Genomic DNA, 18,927 nt, shown 5'->3' with positions numbered 1-18,927 from the left:
CAGGGCCGTAGCCAGAAAAAAATTTCAGGGAGGGTTGAAATTTTTTGGGGGGGGGGAGGGTTTTGAAAATTGGGGGGGGGGGGGTTGAAAATTTCGGGGGGGGGGGTTAGGGTCATGCTGAAGCAAAGAGCACAGCAGGGGGCAGAGCAGCCTTCAATAGCCTGCAGTTCCGCCCCTGTCAACCACCTCCACCAAGTCTGGCCTCCTTAATGAGAGCATTCAACACCCCCCCCCCCAACTTGGTTGCTTCGCTACATCGGCTATTGCTGCAAGTAATGACAGTGTGAATAAATTGTCAATATTTGCTTGAGATAGTGCTTGCAGTTCTGGAGGGACTCTTGATTTTTTGCATCTCATAGACTTCACATGGGGATTTGGTTAACCAGTTAAAGTAAACCAGGTTTTTTTTTAACCTGAAAAATTTCGGGGGGGGGGGTGAACCTCTACCCCCCCCCCCCCAGCTCTACAGGCCTGTCCAAATGTAGTGTCTTGCCGGTGGATACATAGGTGACTGTGGAGCCCTATTCTCGACCCGCATGTTCTTTCACAGTGAGGACATCGGTTTCCAGGTGGAAGGCGGTCCTGGTCAGGGTTGGCTCGATGCACCTTCCTCTTGGCACATTTCTCCCTTTCGCCCTCTATTTGAGCCTCTTCAAATTCCACAGCACTTCATATTCCACAGCTGTGGAATCCAGAATACATCTCCACTAATTGACCCTCCACCAAGACTCTATCCTTGTAAGACAATCATGCTCGGCCATGATAGATAGATAGATAGATAGATAGATAGATAGATAGATAGATAGTGGAACCCTGCTTCTTTTCTAGATTGGGCAGAAAATGGCAAACAACCTAAAATGCAATACAATGAAAAACATATAACAGGTAAAAATTAAAAGAAAATTAAATGAAATCAATTATTAAACAATTCAATTAAAAACAATTATGAAATAAATTAAAAAGCTGTTCAAACAATTCAGAACCCTCTGGCCCATTTTAAAAGCCATGCTGAATAAACATGTCTGGCTTACCTGGGCAGGGAATTCCAGAGTCAAGGGGCAGCCACTGAGAAAGCCTTCTCTCCTGTCTCCATGAACTGTGCTTATGTTGGTGGAGGGACTGAGAGAAGGGCCTCTCCTGAGCATCACAGGGCGGCCTGAGCAGGTTCATACTGGGAGACACAATCTACCAAATAGTGTGGATCTGAGCTGTATATGGCTTTATAGGTCATAACCAGCACTAAGAATTATGCTTGGAAACAAACTGGCAGCCAGTGGAGCTGCTGCAAAAATGGATGCAGTTAGCACAAATGGTTAAAATGTGTGAAGGCAGTCCTGATCAGCATGGCAACCTGGGCCTCCAGGTTTAACACTGAGTCCAGAATACTGCTGCCAACATAGTTATGAATCGATATTAAGAGATTTACAAGCTTTTTTCTTAGGACTTGGTATACATGCTCTTTATTGTGTTTGGATGCACCTACACTGTAGAATTAATGCAATTTTATATCAATTTAACTGCCATGGCTCAATTGAATTGTGGGTGTTGTAGTTTCACAATGTTTTTAGCCTTCTCTCCAAAGAGTGCTGGTACTTGGTCAAATTGCAAATCTAAGGATTCCATAGCAATGATCTCTTACAGTTAAAGTAGGGTCAAATTGTATTAATTCTTCAGTGCTTGTAGTAAAACTCCAGTGCTTAAAGTCACATGTGACTGATATCATGACATATCCAGGAAAGGCATGACCCCTGGCATTGGACTAATATCAAGATTCCACCCACATTATCCTTCCTGTATAATGTCCGGAGCAATAAATCAATAAATTAAACAATGTTCATCACTGGACACAGTGTCAAAGTTCAACACAAAGCTGTTGCCTGGCACAAAACTGTGACCTGCACAAGCATCCAACCACTTGGGAAACTAAAATCACATAAAGAGCCGTGGCGGCGCAATGGGTTAAACCCTTGGGACAGCTGAACTGCTGACCTGAAGGTTGGTGGTTTAAATCCGTGAGACAGGGTGAGCTCCTGTCTGTCAGCTCCAGCTTCCCTTGCGGGGACATGAGAGAAGCCGCCCACAAGATGGTAAAAACATCCAGGCATTCCCTGGGCAATGTCCTTGCAGATGGCCAATTCTCTTACACCAGAAGCAACTTGCAGTTTCTCAAGTTGCTTCTAACACGATTTTTAAAAAAGTGTGGATGCCTTGTAATATGTAGAAATGCATGTTAAGCAGCAAATGACAAACTCAATAGCAGGCGTGTGCTATTTTTATGAAAAGGCTGTCTGCTAGCCAAATTGGCATCAGAACTGAATTCAAGTACTGGGTGTGCAGTGGGCTTGTGCAAAAGGAATCTTGCACACATGGAATCACTTACTGAGCTTACCTGATTTTAGTTTCCCAAGTGGTTGGATGCTTGTGCAGGTCAGAATCTATAGAACAGTTGATATAAAGGCTGTTTTAACCCAAAGGCAATGCTATATTGTTTCTCTACTAGTTTGCTCTGGTATCTCACATCATCATCACTCCATTGAAAAATACATCTTAAACTTGGGATGGAAGAATAGAGTGGCTTTAGCTGCTGTATCGTACCACAAAAAGCTGCACAGAACAAGTAGGACAAGTTTGTCTTGCTATGGTAGTTCCCTGCTGCAATAAAATTTTAAAGTATTTTTCCCATCCCAAAAGTACAGCATTTCTACATCACAACCTGTAGAAACTTTTATGAGGCCAGGAAGGTAACATACTAAATTCCTTCTCCCACAGTTTTGTGCCAGGCAACAGCTTTGTGTTGAACTTTGACACTGTGTCCAGTGATGAACATTGTTTAATTTATTGATTTATTGCTCCGGACATTATACAGGAAGGATAATGTGGGTAGAATCTTGATATTAGTCCAATGCCAGGGGTCATGCCTTTCCTGGATATGTCATGATATCAGTCACATGTGACTTTAAGCACTGGAGTTTTACTACAAGCACTGATAGGAGGTGATGCTAGAACAGTGAAATAGTTGAGGAGCATATAAATAATTTGGAAGGTTTGGCTGTCTGCCCAAAACCCTCAACTATCATGTATAAACAAGTCCTTTGTTCTTTGTTCTTTAAAACATCATGTTTGCATGCTCAGTTTAGGCATGATGTAACATCACAACTGCTAGATTCCAATCTGCAAACTAAGAGCCTTTGCATAGCAAATAATCCTTGGGACAGAAGAAGACAGGAAGTCTAGTGTTATCCCAGCATCCATGTATGCAGGCATCTCAGCAGTTCACGTAAGATACGTTTCTTGACTTCTTCTATGTGTTCCTTAATGTTAAGTGCCAATGACAGATGGTTCAAATCTATTTCTCATAAAACCTTTTAAAATAATTTTAAATGTTTGAAAGGGAGGTTTATTTGTGGGTCTTGTAGGTTATATTTCAGAGGAAGGAATTATAAAAACTACCTCTGAGTATTCCTTGCCTTAGAAAACCCTACAAAATTGATGGGATTGCCAGAAGTCAACAGGCAACTTGGAAGACACATGCACATGCAATCACATGCATGCACACACACAAATGTTAACTATTTATAGACATGCGTACACAAGATGAAAGTCTATAGTATTGTAATGCTTCCCATCCCAGTACATTGGATCTTGTACTCAATGGTAAGATAGATGTACACTCTACAACATACGCAACCAAAAGACAGCTAAGTGTGATCATGATAGTAAAAGTTATCAATGACAAATAAACACAAAAGCTAGGAGAGGCTGCCACAGGATGCTTTTACCTAAACTACTGGAAGCTAATTTTGCAGCAACTGAAATGAGCTGAGGTTAAAGAAGGAAAATAAAAGAAAGAGAGAGAAACGGGGACTTCTTAAAAGCATCCGAAAAATTGAGTAATATATTAATTGGGACAATTAGATGTATGAGTGTTGTGTGCATGTACTCAGCAGAAGATCCTTTTATTATTCAAACAGTTCATCAACACTTTCAGGCCTGACTCAGTGTCAACAATCAGCTAAAGAAATAATGCATGTGTATGTGTTTGTGTCTGTGTGCGCTAAGTGGATTGAATGAATTGTATGTTTGGGGTCTAGCTGGGGCCTATAAATGTCTGGAGGGACTGACCTGAGAACGCTGTTTGCAAACAACACATATTTACATAGGACCTCATCACATGGAGCGTTTTCCCCATTGTAGAGGTCTATTTCAAGGATGAAGTAGCACGGAGCCCATCAGATGACATTTGTCTACTTCTGGCTGTCATCCGTGGCCTTTCATCCTTGCAATGGAGCTGTTGAAAGGAGGGAGTTCAGAACATGGGCAAGAAATTGTGTTCTGAGTCCCTGGCATACACCAGAACTGCCACTAATGCCAAAAACTCATTTGATGGGATCCGACAAGTTCAGCCATGTTGAATCGTTTTAGTGACATGAAGGAATGAGCACTCCTCATCACTTTGCTTTCACTGCATTTTCTCCTTAATAATAATGTAGGATCAAAATTGTGCTCTTGCTAGATTTTTAACATAACACTGGTCTAATGGAAAGAAGGGAAACCCAGCAGGTGGGAATCATGGCAAAGTGGTTTATAATTACACTGGTATAATGAAGGAAACAAAGCCTTGCAAGAGGGGATCATGGAAAAGGGGTTTACAATTATGCAGGTATAGTGGAGGGAAGGAAGGCATGCGAAAAACTTATCAAGGCAAAGGGGTTTAAAATACCACCATCCCTACTCCCCGCCACAGTGGGATGAGGTCTATAATCATCTTGGCTTTCAGTTATTGAAGTTTTCCTTTTTTTTTTTTTTAAAAAAAACTAATATGGAGAAGGCAGAGAAAGGGATTCCCTATGTGATGATTCCTAATGTAGGCAGCAATGGGTGAAAACTTGTGATGGGAAGACAGAACTTGAAACAGTATGATTGGTGATCTAACAGTGCAATTCCTTTTGCTAGACAGACAGTCCCCAGCACTTCTCTAGGTCCATGTGATGAGGTCCATAGTTAAAGACAAAGACACATTAAGAAAAAAGTTAAAGAAGTTAAAAAACATATATGTTCCAGAACTGATGAGGCTCTAGCACAGGGGTCCTCAAAGTTTTTAAACAGAGGGCCAGGTCACAGTCCCTCAAACTGTTGGAGGACCGGATTATAATTTGAAAAAAAAAATGAATTCCTATGCACACTGTACACATCTTATTTGTCGTGCAAAAAACACTTAAAAGCAATACAATAATTAAAATGAAGAACAATTTTAACAAATATAAACTTATTAATATTTCAGTGGGAAGTGTGGGCCTGCTTTGGCTGATGAGATAGGACTGTTGTTGTTGTTGTGTGCTTTTAAGTCATTAAATTGACCCTGAGCGAGGGCTGGGTAAATGACCTTGGAGGGCCGTATCCGGCCCTCGGGCCTTAGTTTGAGGATCCCTTCTCTAGCAGATTTGAGCTGAATGACAGAGGTTATCTAAACAACCAGTTAATGAACAACCATAAAGCTCTACATAAGGAGACCCTTTTCCTTAGTGTATGTGTGTCAGTTCTGCAAAGATACAGTTCTGGACACCCTCCTCTCTTCTCCATCAGGAGGCCTGAATGGAGAGAGGTGGTGAGTATGAATGTTCAATGTATGTGAGTGAATGTCGGTGTAACCAATATAACTATTATAAAACCAGTAGTGAAGTCCGTGTGTCTGCTTCTTTCTCTGAATGTGTCCGATGTACTCTGTTCTACTGAAAATGGATTAAAAAACATTTTTAAGGTTCAAAAAGTATTCATGACATCTATGTGCCTTCAAATTGCCTTTTGACTTATTGTGACTTTGTTGATTTCATAGGGTTTTAAAGACAAAGAATATTCAGTTATTTGGTAAGTTCCCTTCTATTCTTAATAATGGGACTCAAGGTGACTAACAGTTCCCCTAGAAAGCCAGGTTGCTGTGGTGGTTAAGAACACTTGTACACCAGTTGCATCCTTTGAGGAAGGCAGATATGATCATAAGGATTCATGTCTCAGTTACTTCTCAATTAGATTATTGTAGTGTGCTCCATGTCCCTGGGTGCAGCCAGTACAAAATACAGCGGCTAAACTGTCAGTTGCACACTTCAGAGACCGTATAACATCAGTCTTGCAAAAACCATACTGGCTTCTGGTTTTGATCTACAACAGCTTGGTGCCAGCATATCTGAAAGATCACTTCCTTTTCATTAGAGCCTGTCAAAATTTGAGATCTTCAGAGATAGTTATGTCGGTGTTCCAACAGTTTGTGAAGCTAGGTTGGTGGGTACACATTATACGGTTTTTGCATTCTGGAACAGAGAGGATTTGGAAGATGAACAGTGTGCTGCTCTCCAAGGAAGGGGCCAACCAATTGAAAGGGATGAAGGGGGCTGGCCAGCCAGGTTGTTTATTTAAGGCCACATCCTCTCTTGAATTATCAAGGGACTGAGCTCTCTCAAGTTAAGTGAGGAGAATAGTCTAATGGACTCTCCCCATTTTTCCCTGTCTACTTATTTTCTCTTACTTTAGAGTTGATTTTCTCATTCCCTCTCCATTGTGTTAGTGTTCTGGCTATTAAAAACTGAATAAAGTAGTTATCGTTTGAAGACTCTCACCAAGTTAGGTATGACAATGGTAACAATAAAAGTGATTAGATTTTAGGCTAAGTACAATGTTGGGCCATGGGTCCTCTTTGTGGGGCTTTTTCAGTGTGATAAATGTGCTTACAACAATATATGACTTAAACTGTTATGTGTCTTGGACATTTTCCCAATTTTAAAGTTGCAGCAGGATGGTTGTTGTTACACAATTGCATAGTAGCTACACCCCTAACTGTAGAGAGAGAAAATAGTACTGACAAAGGTCCGAAAGAATAAACAGACTTTTCCTGAGTTACTATATTCCTCCCTTTTTTGATAGATTACAAAGAAATGAATTGATTTTATATTTGTTTTATAGTAATTTGAATTTGCAAATAGGCAGATTAAACATAGTATACATTTCACTTAATTTTAGATAAATGGTCTTTAAGAGACTTGAACTTTCAAGCTTGATATAGGAATGGAATTCAAGACATACTGGTTACTTTTTGCTGCCTTGTGTTTAACATTGGTCTGTTCCCAGAGTAAAGACCATCCACCATGTAAGTATATCTTATTTATTAATACATAAATAAAATCAAGTATATAACTAGAGAATTAATAAAATATAACCCAATGTAAATTGATAATAGAATATCACCTAACTATAAACTTCACTTTTGACCTCTATGACAATGCAAACATGTATGTGTCTGTCAGTTTATCAGTATTCCTGTTGAGAATACAACTCTTGGCTGGCTTTTGGTCCATACAAAATAATAGTTTTGGTAGTGGAGGGAAGGAGCTCTATTGGCATGTGTGAGATACACATCATATGGATAATATTTAGAAACATGCTGTGTTTTTTGGTATACAGGAGATCTGCACAACTTGGAAGTAAGTAAGTGACCAATTACCAAATAGGTTAATCTTCTTTGAGCCACATGCCCATGACTGAGGCAGGGGAGGGGTCACCCTGCTCTTGGGAAGCCTGCCCACAGAGCCCTTAGCATCCCTTCTGCAGCCTTGACTGTTGGGCTTCCTCTGTAAACTTCATGGCCATCAGAGAAGCGGTGTCCAAGAATCCTCTCTCCCTGCACTTTCCTCGCTTGTGTCACTTGTGGCTTGGTGTGCTTATGCCCTGGCACTGCAGAGTGGATACACCAACTCCTCATGCTGTCCAAATGAGCCCAAGCTTCCAGGTAGAAAAGGAACGGCCAGCCAGCAAGTTGTCTCCAATCTGCCCAGAAGTATCTCAGAGCTTTTGAGATCAGTGCTGTGGAGGGGACAGTGTGTGACAGTGGAGAGTAGTCAGAGAGGAACCCCATTCACAGTTGTGGAAGACATGGCAGTGTCAGGGTCCAGACACTGTGATCTGGCTCCTGTTCTTGGTTCTGGCCTAACAGCAGAGTGGCACCAGTGTGGTTGCCCAGAGCATGCTCCAACTGGAATCACCTAAAATTCTTTGGTAAGCTGCATGTGGTACATTGGCCACATATTGTGCAGGTCAGGTATTATGGTCTAATTGGTGTAGAAATAAATTGGGTTAGTACATACAATCTATTACAGTAGTTATTGTTAACAATAAAAAGTTCCAATATACACAAGAGCAGAATGTATGGGTTCCCTTATATCAAATGGCAACTTGAATGTTTACTTTTTGGATTTTTCTTTTGGAGCACCCCTTATCCAAAAGGCTTAGGACCAGAAGTGTTTTGAATTTTTTTCCAGATTTTAGTATACCAGGATGCATACATACCCCCCCCCCTACAAACACACAATTATTTGCTGTTTCTTATGCACATCCTGAAGTTGATTTTATACATGGTATTTTTAAATAATTTTGTGCACAAAACAAAGTCTATGTACATTGAACCATTAGAAAGCATCATTAAAGGATCACTATACCAGCCAATCATGTAAACCATTTCAGATTTTAGAGTACCATTGCAAAGAAGTATTAATGCCACCGAATGCCACCAAAAACTGTAAGGAACCTCCGACAATGCTAATTAAACTGCCACCATAATGTATAGAGACGCTGGTATTAAAGTCTCTGTTAGTCTCTGTTTGCGTTGTGAGGTAATTTTGGTAGAGTGGAATGCACCGAACGTAAAATCAATGGAGATGAGGCAGTTTTTAAAATAACAAAGAGAACAAGTTTATTGTTGAACAAAGCTTGTGGTTGCAATATAAAGATGTTCAGCTTGGCATATACTTGATGGTTACAATATGGAGAGGTTATGCTTGGCATATACTTGATGGTTACAATATGACTTGGTAGAGATACAATTCAGCCTTTGATGTTACAACTTTTAAACTCTTGCTCTGGTGAAGGTGTCTATTATTCAGTGTTCCCTGCTGTGAATATTCTCACTGTTTGATCTATACTGGATCAAATAATAGAACTCCAGTCTTCCACCGACTGGCAATCGTACAAAGCCTCTGTTAGTTCTTTTTAACTAAAGAAATCTAACAAAGTTTTACCCCTCAGCTCCCTAGCTGAAGAAATATTCACGAACACTAACTAACACTACACTTCTTCACTCCTCAGAGTCTCTTCCCTGACTCTGCTACTCTCTCAGAGTCCTTATCTGACTCTGCTACTCTCTCTCAGGGTCTCTTCCTCCTGACTGAAACTTAACTGTCACTTTCAAACCTTTTTCTCTCTAAGCTCCTCCCACCTCCTCTTCTGCCTTGTTTCCATGGCAACATATCTCTCACAGCTGGGCCGCTCCAGCCATAGGCAACCAATGTAAAACACAGATACAGATTTAAACACATTATAATAAACACTTCTGTACAACCATATTTTGAATTTTAGAAGGGATGCTTAATTTGTGTGGATTGTAGAATCCATGGATGTAGAATATGTGGATACTTTTTTATCCTGTCAGAAGTGACTTGAGAAACTGCAAATCACTTCTGGTGTGAGAGAATTGGCCGTCTGCAGAGGTGGTGCCCAAGGGATGCCTGGATGTGCTCACCCTGTCTCGCAGATTTAAACTGCTGACCTTCAGGGTTCAACCCATTGCACCACCACAGCTCTGTGGATACTGAGGGAAGGGGGTACTTTAATTCCTGTGGTGGTCTCAGAGCTATTTCTTTAAAAACCTGAAACCAATTTTCTTTCTTCCAAACAGATGCATGCCAGTGTTTAATGAATGCCAAAGAGCGAAAGAACTGTGATTCTGCCTCTGCAGGTATCACAGCAGAGGAATGCACAGCAAGTGGATGCTGCTTTGATTCCACAGTACCTGATGTTCCATGGTGCTTCAAACCTTCTGGAGAAAGAGGTAATGCTTGGCGGAAAGTGGGCAGCACTACTGGTTGTTAATTTTATGGTCCAAGTTTGTTAGATATGGGAGATGCTTTGTAGGCACTGTTTATGGCATTCCTTAGAAGAACCAAATGCACTTGAAGATATTCAGCCCCATCATGTTCTCAACTTTAGAAACAGAAAGGCAAAAATCCCCAGCTATACATGATAGTTTTAATGAGAAAAGTCTTGGTAAAAATGACCTCAGATTATAAAGATTTTCTGGTGCATAAGAGGGGAGAAAGATTTAATTGATAGCACTTTACCCATGGCATCCCTGTATGTTTATGCATTGTAGTACAGTATTGTATGGTTAAGCAATTCATGTTGTAGTCTTTCTGTATAATGGGATCATTAGACAATTATTTGTTTTTATTTGAGAAGGTCATATTTTGAAACTGGAACTTAAGTCATTGTTTAAACATGCTTTTAAAATGTGAATGTTCCTAGCCCCCTATCCACACACACCTCAGAACTTACCAGGAGAACACCTGGACACTCTAACTCCCTTCCCGAAAAGCCCCCAAAAGCCCTATAAAAACAAAAGAACTTACCTGGCCCCCATTAGAGGGCTGCTGGAGCTCTACAGGTGCATAGAAATGACGTGCCAGGTGAAGGGGGGGGGGTGGAGAACAGGAGCGATTTTCCTCCCCCCCCCTTTCTCTTGGCGTGTCATTTCTATGTGCCAGGAGAGCTCCGGCAGCCCTCTAATGGAGGTCAAATAAGTTATTTTGTTTTTTAAAGGGCTTTACGGGGAGGAGGTTAGTGGTCGTGTGGTTTTCGGGCTAATTTAGCCTGGAAAGCAGGAGGACTACTCTCTAGATTGCAGTCCAGACACCAGAAGTAATAGGTTTATCTCATGTCTTCCAAGAAGGTGTGGAATAAACCCAGTAACAAATTAATTTGCCACAAACGGAGTTTTCCTGCTTTGTGGTGAATTAATTCGGGTTTGCCCAGGACGCCATCTGGACAGTCCCCTTTCAATTGGGGGAACTCCTGCGTTAAAGGGGCTGTCTGTATGGGCCCTCTAAATTTAGTAATGTGGAAAACCTCCACTTCAAAACCTAAGGAAGTGGCACACTTGTACAGAATGACCTAGCATAGGAGACACTTTTCTTTCTATTATGTAAATAGTTTGATGGGGGTTTTTTTATGAAGAAACATAAAGGCAGCCACACTGCCACCATCCCCTGTAGGTTTCTCTTTGACAGTGACCTATTTTTCAGCCCAGGAAATTGGGTTAAAATATAGTCACATTTAGAGCAGATCTACTGAAAACAATTTCCTTTGATGTCAGTAAGTCAACTCTCTGTGTAAATCTGAACCCAATCCAAATATATTTTGCCCTTAACTGAGGATTCTAACTGAAAAGCAAAGATGCAACATGACTTTGATGTCTTTTTCCATAGTTTCCCTTCGTTATGCAAAGAAAATGATTAAACCAGAGGCAAGGATGCAGTGTGGTTATGAAGGAATTTCACGCAAGAGGTGCAAAAGAATTGGATGCTGTTTTGATCCAACAGTTTCTGGTGCATCCATGTGTTTCCACCCACCAGTAAATAGTGGTAAGGATTTTATATTTATGTTATTCTAATCTTTCCCAAAAATTCAAGACAAATTGCATTATAGGCCAGTTTGCATCCCTGCTGCCTTATTTTTAAATAGGAATAGGCTGCTTTCACAAAAGGCACTGTGGTCAAAGCAAATAATAATAGCATATTTATAAAAGTATCTATGATTTCTGAGAACACGAGGGGAGCAGAGAAGGGAACACCTCTTCATCTATCATTTCTGTCTCCTTAAAATTCCAATCAATCTAGATTAAAGTATCTATCACCATGGTGGAAAGGATATATGAACTACAGTTAGTGAGAAAAAAAGGATTCACATAAGTCCTTGACTGACAGTTAAATATTTCTGTCTAAGTTAAGGGATAGAGGATATTGGGCTCTCCAGATATATTTGACTATTTCCTCTGATCCTTTTGGCTATCACTTTTGGTAGATAAAGCCCAAAACACCAGGAGAGGCAGTTTCCAAATATAAGCAATATTTCTAACCATTTCTGCAATCTCTGTTTATTGTTGCTCAAAATAATATAGATGAATAAATTGATGAGAGGGATTAATTGACAGATCATGAATGGGTTGTTGTAGGTTTTTTGGGCTATATGGCCATGTCCTAGAACAGTGGTTCCCAAACTTATTTTGGCCTAACCCCTGGAAATCATTTTTTCTAAATCTTCTCTTCTTTCTTTTATGCTTTCACCACTCTCTTACAGTTATTCATCACCCCCAAATGCACCTGTAGACATTACCGTCCCCCCTGGATTGCTGCAGTGTCCATCAGGGGGCAGTAACACCCACTTTGGGAATCACTGTTCTAGAAGCATTCTCTTCTGATGTTTCGCCTGCATCTATGGCAAGCATCCTCAAAGGTTGCTTGCCATAGATGTAGGCGAAACGTCAGGAGAGAATGTTTCTAGAACATGGTCATATAGCCCAAAAAACCTACAACAACGCAGTGATTCCAACCATGGAAGCCTTCGACATTACAGTGAAGAGAAATCTTTGGAAATAGGAAATGAACAATAGAAATGTGGTTTATGTTTCCAAACAGTTTCCCAGCAGTGTCTCATGGATATAAGTGCAAGGGAAGAATGTGGATACCCAGGCATCACTGCAGAGGAATGCCAAGAAAAAGGATGTTGTTTCAATTCATATGTTGTTAGCACTCGATGGTGTTTTCGGCCTCTCTCTGACCAAGGTAATAATGCACTTATTGGTTTGTAGTAGCAAGATATAATGTGGTGCCTATCACACAATGCTGTTATACTGTTATCACAGAGGATTAACACCACCTCTGCTGCATGACATTGAGACTCTTCCAGTGTTGTGCTGTGGAGAATGTAAAATTTCTGGGAACAATCTGTTAATGACCTCACTTTCCTCCTATGGTTCAGAAATCAGCCTGAATGTGAATGTTTCTGCTTGGTTGTGAGAATGGTTGAATAATCAGCATGGTGTGGATGTAGCTTGGTTTTCTAGGGAAATCTCTGGTCGGAAAACTAGACTATTTCTAGTGCTTAGGAGGGGAGAACAAGACTTCCCAAGAGAATAGCTGTATTTGTTGGTCTGTTTTCTATCCACTCCATACTTGTAGAATGTCAGTTTTAAAAAACTTATCTAAAAGATTTGTTGTCATAGCAACAAAGTTCAGGCACCTTTGCTACATGGGGGAGATTTCCAAAGATCTCTGCACTGCTTTTCTGTGATACCACAGACTAAAGTCTTAATTTCTAAATAATTATTTTAAATTATTGTTAATTTTATTTTTGAAAAAAATGTTGCACGTTAGCCCAGGAAGGAACACCTTCTCACCCAGCACCACACAGAGTCCAGTTTATTTACAAAAATAAAAAAAAATACAATTACAACAATTTATTTACAGAAAAAAGCATATACAAAAGGGAAAATGAGTATTTCCCAAAAAGCAGTGGAAAAGGTGCTATGAAATAGCAATAGTCCGAAGATAGCAAAGTACATAATATCCATAAAGTCAGGAACATAGGTATACATCCATGAGCATGAAAGCAAGAACTTTTCCAAGGCAAAACGATTCCAGGAACAAAGGGAAACTTGAGAGCTAAACATGAACCTGAAATTAACGCAAACCGTAGTCTGCTCTAAAGAGACCAGGAAAATACCACTCCGTTTAAGCTCAAACCTGACCAAGAAGCCATGAGGTCATCCCTTCGGTACCTGGGTTTCATGGACTGTTTCTCAGGAAGTCTTTCTGACCTTCTAATTAGCCTAACTCCCAATCCTTCCAAGGCTGAGAAAGCCAAGAAGGCCGATTTCCAAGAGAAAGGAATCCCAAACATCCTCTATCTCTTCTTTCTCTTCTGCAGCTGTTGGCCCTGCTCTCTGAGCCCAACAAACAATGGCATAATATCTCTGCGATGTTATACTATGATTGCATTACTAAAGTTTTTTTTAAAAAAAACGAATACAGTCAAGACACAGGAGATGAGGCAAACAAGACAGCGTGAGTGAAATAGCATACTATGGAACCTATAGACTCTAAGATCATCTGGGGAGGCCCTGCTCTCAGTCCCGCCTTCTTCGCAAATGAACATCTCATCAAAAAAGTTAAAACCTGGCTTTTTGAGCAAGCATTTGCAAATGCAGTGTAACAGGCAAATATAGATCTATGGAACGACTGGATGTTGTGAATTGGAAAATGATTTTAGTAAGGAGATGCTGAGGATTTATGTTTTTATTGGTTTTGTATGGTTTTTATATTATTTGCTAAATGTTTTAAATTGTATTTTATGTTGTTGGGGGCATTGAATTGTGCTGACTGTAAACTGCCTTGAGTTGCTTTCAGGCTGAGAAAGGTGGTATATAAATATGGTAAATAAATAAATAAAGTAGAAAATAAACAGTAGAAGTTATGCACTTAAGGGACAAATCTGTTAAGGGTACAACAGTGTCAGGATTCTTCATGGGTATGGATGAAGAAGATTTTGTACAGGATAACACAAAACAAATAGTGTGATAAGTACCTGTGTCTGAAACAAAGAGAACAGTATGGAGGTGCCAGTAAGGTTTATTATAAACCACATCTGTCACGAACAATTTTTGATGTCAGGAATGAGAATGCAAGGCATGCTTTTATAGGTCCACATAACAGTAAGTTCCAATGATTTGAATGGGACTGATTTATAAGTAGGTTTATATGTGGTACACAGACCTAGAAGATGTGGGCTCAATCTATTTCCTTGAATGACTTCGTCTAGGTATTTTCTACCATCATAGGAGAAATAGTTACAGACCTGTGTTCCACGGCCAATGTTCTCTGCCCTCAGAAAGACCCAAGAAATGCCATGCTTCTTTGGAAATGAAGCACAGGATTATGGTCTTAACTTGCATTCACACTGTAGAACTAATGCCATTCTACATCACTTTAGCCACCATGGATCAATGCTATATAATCATGGGGTTGTAGTTTTAGGTCTTTAGCTTTTTCTGTCAAACAGTACTGGTGCCTCACCAAACTAAAAAATCCCAGGAATCAATTGCATAAAGGTATGGCAGTTAAAGTGCTGTCATATTAGATTTAAATCTATAATGTAGATGCGCTCGAAGTTAATGTATGTAGTATACCTCTCTCTGTGCACACGTGTAACCAATATGTTAAAATATAACCACCCCTTTTCAAACGCTTTTGCCCGAATTTTATATACACAATATTTTTTCTATGTTGCTTCTTAATTACTGAATATTTTAATGTTTTAAAAAATGATTCATAAAATCCCATTTGTAACTCTCTTTTTTCTTTTAAGGACATGCTAGGATGTGTGGAATGGCACCAAAGAAAAGAGTCCAATGTGGATATGCTGGTATCTCTGCCGATGAATGCCTGGGGAAAGGCTGCTGCTACGAACATTACCAGTATGCCCCAAAGGTCCCATGGTGCTTTGAACCTTCGGAAAAGCAAGGCAATTTTTCAGTAAGAATGGAAATGGACAACTTTTAGACGGACTGATGATGATGCTTTGGTGGATGAAGGTGCAAAAGATTTCAATATGCAATCAATTTTTCACACAGTTTAGGATGTTATTGTCAAACTGAAATTCTGTACATTCCTCATCAGTCTCACTGAAAAGTCCATTAATGTTCACATTCTAGGAATATTCTTCTTGAAAGGAATAAGTGATTTTTTTTTTGCAATTTTCTTCCTGCTGCTCAGAAATCTTTGAAAGTTGTGCTGTTGTTGAACACTATTTACAATTTAGATCTCATTCCACACAACATTTGCATTTAGTGCTTTTGCACAGTAGAAAAACATTGTGGAGCAGAAAATAATTCTGCAGAGAAATATTATTTTCTGTGTAGAAAATGCAGCTTTCTTTTACTTTTCTATTGACATTCCCATTTTTTCTAAATGTATACTTGGAGTGAAATGTTTGTATTTAATTATGCATTATTTCAGGACTCTGCTTCTGTCTTCCTCAATAGGAGGAACCTTAGCTTCAGTACTAATAAAGGACACAGGCTATATCCATAGGAGACTGGAAATGTACTTTTATGTAAGTCTAGTGTCAACAAGTTTTTCCAAATCTGGGATCATGTTGGTTTTCAGTAACCAAGCAACAAAAACACATGGCATTGACTAATGGACAACTCAAAGAGAAGGTGATCATGATTATGCTTCAAGCAGATCTCTTCGTGCTTTGCCATGCAATTGTCACTTACAATATTTGTCCCTGGATTCCTTTTAAATTATGGAAACATAAGTGGAGCAACAGATGGAGGACCAATGTAGTAGCCCATTTTTCAAGCAAGGAGTCAGGAGTCATGCTTTTATTTTAGGGAGAGGCATTTCTCTGCTCAGATCATAAGCCAATCCTGGACGCATGCTGAGACAGCCTGTGATAATGGACTCTTCTATTACTTGGCCAATACAGTTGAGGGGATTACCTCTTCCCTAGGCACAAAGGATTAATGGGGTATTTGGTTTACAATTGCATTTAGTGGGAGGGTCAGCATCAGGAAAGACTCAAAGGTCAATTGCCCAATGAAATGACTGGGGGCAAAGCTTCCAAATATATAACCCTCAGGGTATATCATCATGAGTCTATAGAAGAACAAGGGACAATAAAGGCAGACAACGGCTGGCCGATCCTTTGTTCCACTTTAAGGAATTGGTTCTAGACTTGGCATGCAGAATGCCCACTCATAATAATAATAATAATAATAATAATAATAATAATAATAATAACAACAACAACTTGGGAAGTGTCTGACATGTGATCCAATACAACAGTAGAGTGTCTGCTGTGGACTCATCTTGTTGTGCTTCAAATGATGATGATGATGATGCTCTGGGACTTCTGAATTCACACTGACAGAGTTTTGGAGCACAATACTCCTGACCTCACGATCATGGGGGGAGGGGGAATCAAAGTATGGATCATCGATGTTGCCATCCCAGGCAACAGCAGGATTGACAAGAAGCAACTGGAAAAACTGACATGATACGAGGATTTAAAGATCGAACTGCAAAGACTTTGGCACAAGCCCATAAAGGTGGTCCCAGTGATGATCGGCACACTGGGTGCAGTGTGGCCTTGGCTAGCATTAAAAACAATTGACACTGATAAAATTACCATCTGTCAGCTGCAAAAGGCCACCCTACTAGTTTCTGCATACATTATTTGCTGATACATCACATAGTCCTAGACGCTTGGGAAGTGTCCGACGTGTGATCCAATACAAAAGCCAGCATAGTGATCTTGTTTGATGTGTACTAATCTTGTTGTGGATCAAATAACAGCAGCAGCAGCAGCAGCAACAACAGCAACAACAAATTTTATTTCTTGCCTGTCTCTCCCCAAGATTTGTGGTAGGTTACAACAAAATTGAAATACAATAGATAAAAACACAAAACAATTTTAAACACATTAAAATAAATATAAACATAAGGTTAAAAGCACATTAAAATATAAAATCAAATAGGAGTAACCAAATCCACAGGAACAGTTGCGATTTTGAGTAGGTAGGGATTGTTACAAGTAGTTTATCACCTTATGGAAATTATATTTCCTTTAACCTATGGCTGGATATGAATCAGATTGCTTTGCAATTTTTTTAAAATTCAAGTATATCCAAAAGGGACTGTTATCATGTAAGAGATACCTTTCTTTGTCAATGCCTTGCTTAGAATAAAAGCTTCTTTTAAAACTCTCCATCTCTCATGCACTCTTTTCACACGCCTGTTTGTTTGGTGTGCATGCAAAATATATCTTGCCCTGAAGCAAGCTGTATGTACTGCTGTTTTAACTACTATTATTTTACAGATTTGTTTTGTTTTTCTCACTATCTTTCCAAAATGGCTTTTATAGCTTGCACTTGACTAGTGGATAGATATTGCACTTTATGTCAAGGGAATCAATTTTTAAAATTTGAGTACATTTTACTAAACCTTCCTTTCCTTTTTCTAGTAATCTCCCTAATTCTGTCTATTAATAGAATTTCAGAAAAAAATCAAGAGCGTTCATCAAATCAAAGAAGAGCTCAAGGACTGACTCATGCTTATACCTGTGTTATTTACTGGATTTACTATGCTACCTACTCCCTCAAGGGGCAATTATGTGAAATGCTACTTCGTCCCATGTATCATGACAGTAAGGACCTCATCACATGAAGGTCCCAAATGGGGTGACACCAGGGGGATTTTCCAGGCACTGAGGGAAACTGTTGCACTGCAACCTGCACCACTGCTTTTCCCATCATGCATGGGAAGCGTTGTAATTCTGCTTCCCCCGCACTGGCCCCATTCTTTCTGACTCCCATGTTGTCTGTGCTCATTCTAGGATGCTTCCAGGATGGAGCCCCACTGGAGGTAGCCCTGTGTTGTGTGAAGGGCTCTGACAGGCTCTGTCCTGGCAGTATTCTAGGATGCTGCAAAATGTACATGTGTTGAGGTCAGAAATGTCTTTTATCATGATCCCTAAGAGTTTCCATTTTTTTAAGGGAGCAACCAAACCTGGAGAGGGTTGCTTATTTTTTCCCTCCCACACATACCTAATGCCATGACCCTGATCCTTTTCTCACTATTTCATTTATTTTTAGTAAAATCAACTATTCCAGAGATATATTTAGAATTAGCCTTGGCATGCATAGCCTCAGACATATTTCTGCAGGCATTTTTTTTAAAAAAAATCTAAGATAAGGAATATGTAGAGAGCATATTTCTCCAACTTCAGAGCCACAAGTGCAGTTGGGTTCCAATTCTCATTATCCCAAGTCTGCATGGCTGATAATCAAAAAGGACGAGACTTGTCATTCAATTACACCTGAGGACTCAACTGGATAAAATATAAAGAGCACCAACCACTGTGTGTGTGTGTGTGTGTGTGTGTGTGTGTGTGTGTGTGTGGCATTCTGTATCCATGGATTATTCATCAATGGAGTCAATGGTTTTTTGAAGGCAACCATAAGACTGATCTGGCCCTTGAAAACGAGCC

General features: G+C 39.8%; 1 protein-coding gene across 3 annotated transcripts; it reads left to right on the top strand.

Annotated features, from left to right (window-relative positions):
• Nucleotides 1-3,200: 3,200 nt before the first annotated feature.
• On the top strand, nt 3,201-15,962 carry LOC132771819 (putative gastrointestinal growth factor xP4). Of its 3 annotated transcripts, none has more exons than XM_060770282.2 (7): nt 3,243-3,277; nt 5,834-5,865; nt 7,012-7,138; nt 9,719-9,871; nt 11,304-11,459; nt 12,513-12,659; nt 15,241-15,962. In XM_060770282.2, the coding sequence occupies exons 3-7, from the start codon at nt 7,057-7,059 to the stop codon at nt 15,432-15,434; spliced, it is 732 nt and encodes a 243-aa protein (XP_060626265.2). In that variant the 5' UTR covers nt 3,243-3,277; nt 5,834-5,865; nt 7,012-7,056; the 3' UTR covers nt 15,435-15,962. The 3 variants fall into 3 exon arrangements, with proteins under 3 accessions (XP_060626266.2, XP_060626265.2, XP_060626264.2); XM_060770281.2 differs by lacking the exon at nt 3,243-3,277 and adding an exon at nt 5,521-5,605; XM_060770283.2 differs by lacking the exon at nt 5,834-5,865 and having other exon boundaries at nt 3,201-3,277.
• The last annotated feature ends 2,965 nt before the right edge of the window (nt 15,963-18,927 follow it).

Source organism: Anolis sagrei, chromosome 3 (assembly GCF_037176765.1).
Source record: "Anolis sagrei isolate rAnoSag1 chromosome 3, rAnoSag1.mat, whole genome shotgun sequence".
NCBI classification, from domain to species: domain Eukaryota; kingdom Metazoa; phylum Chordata; class Lepidosauria; order Squamata; family Dactyloidae; genus Anolis; species Anolis sagrei.
Note: the sequence above shows the minus strand (reverse complement) of the source record. Positions and strands in the feature narration are given on the sequence as shown.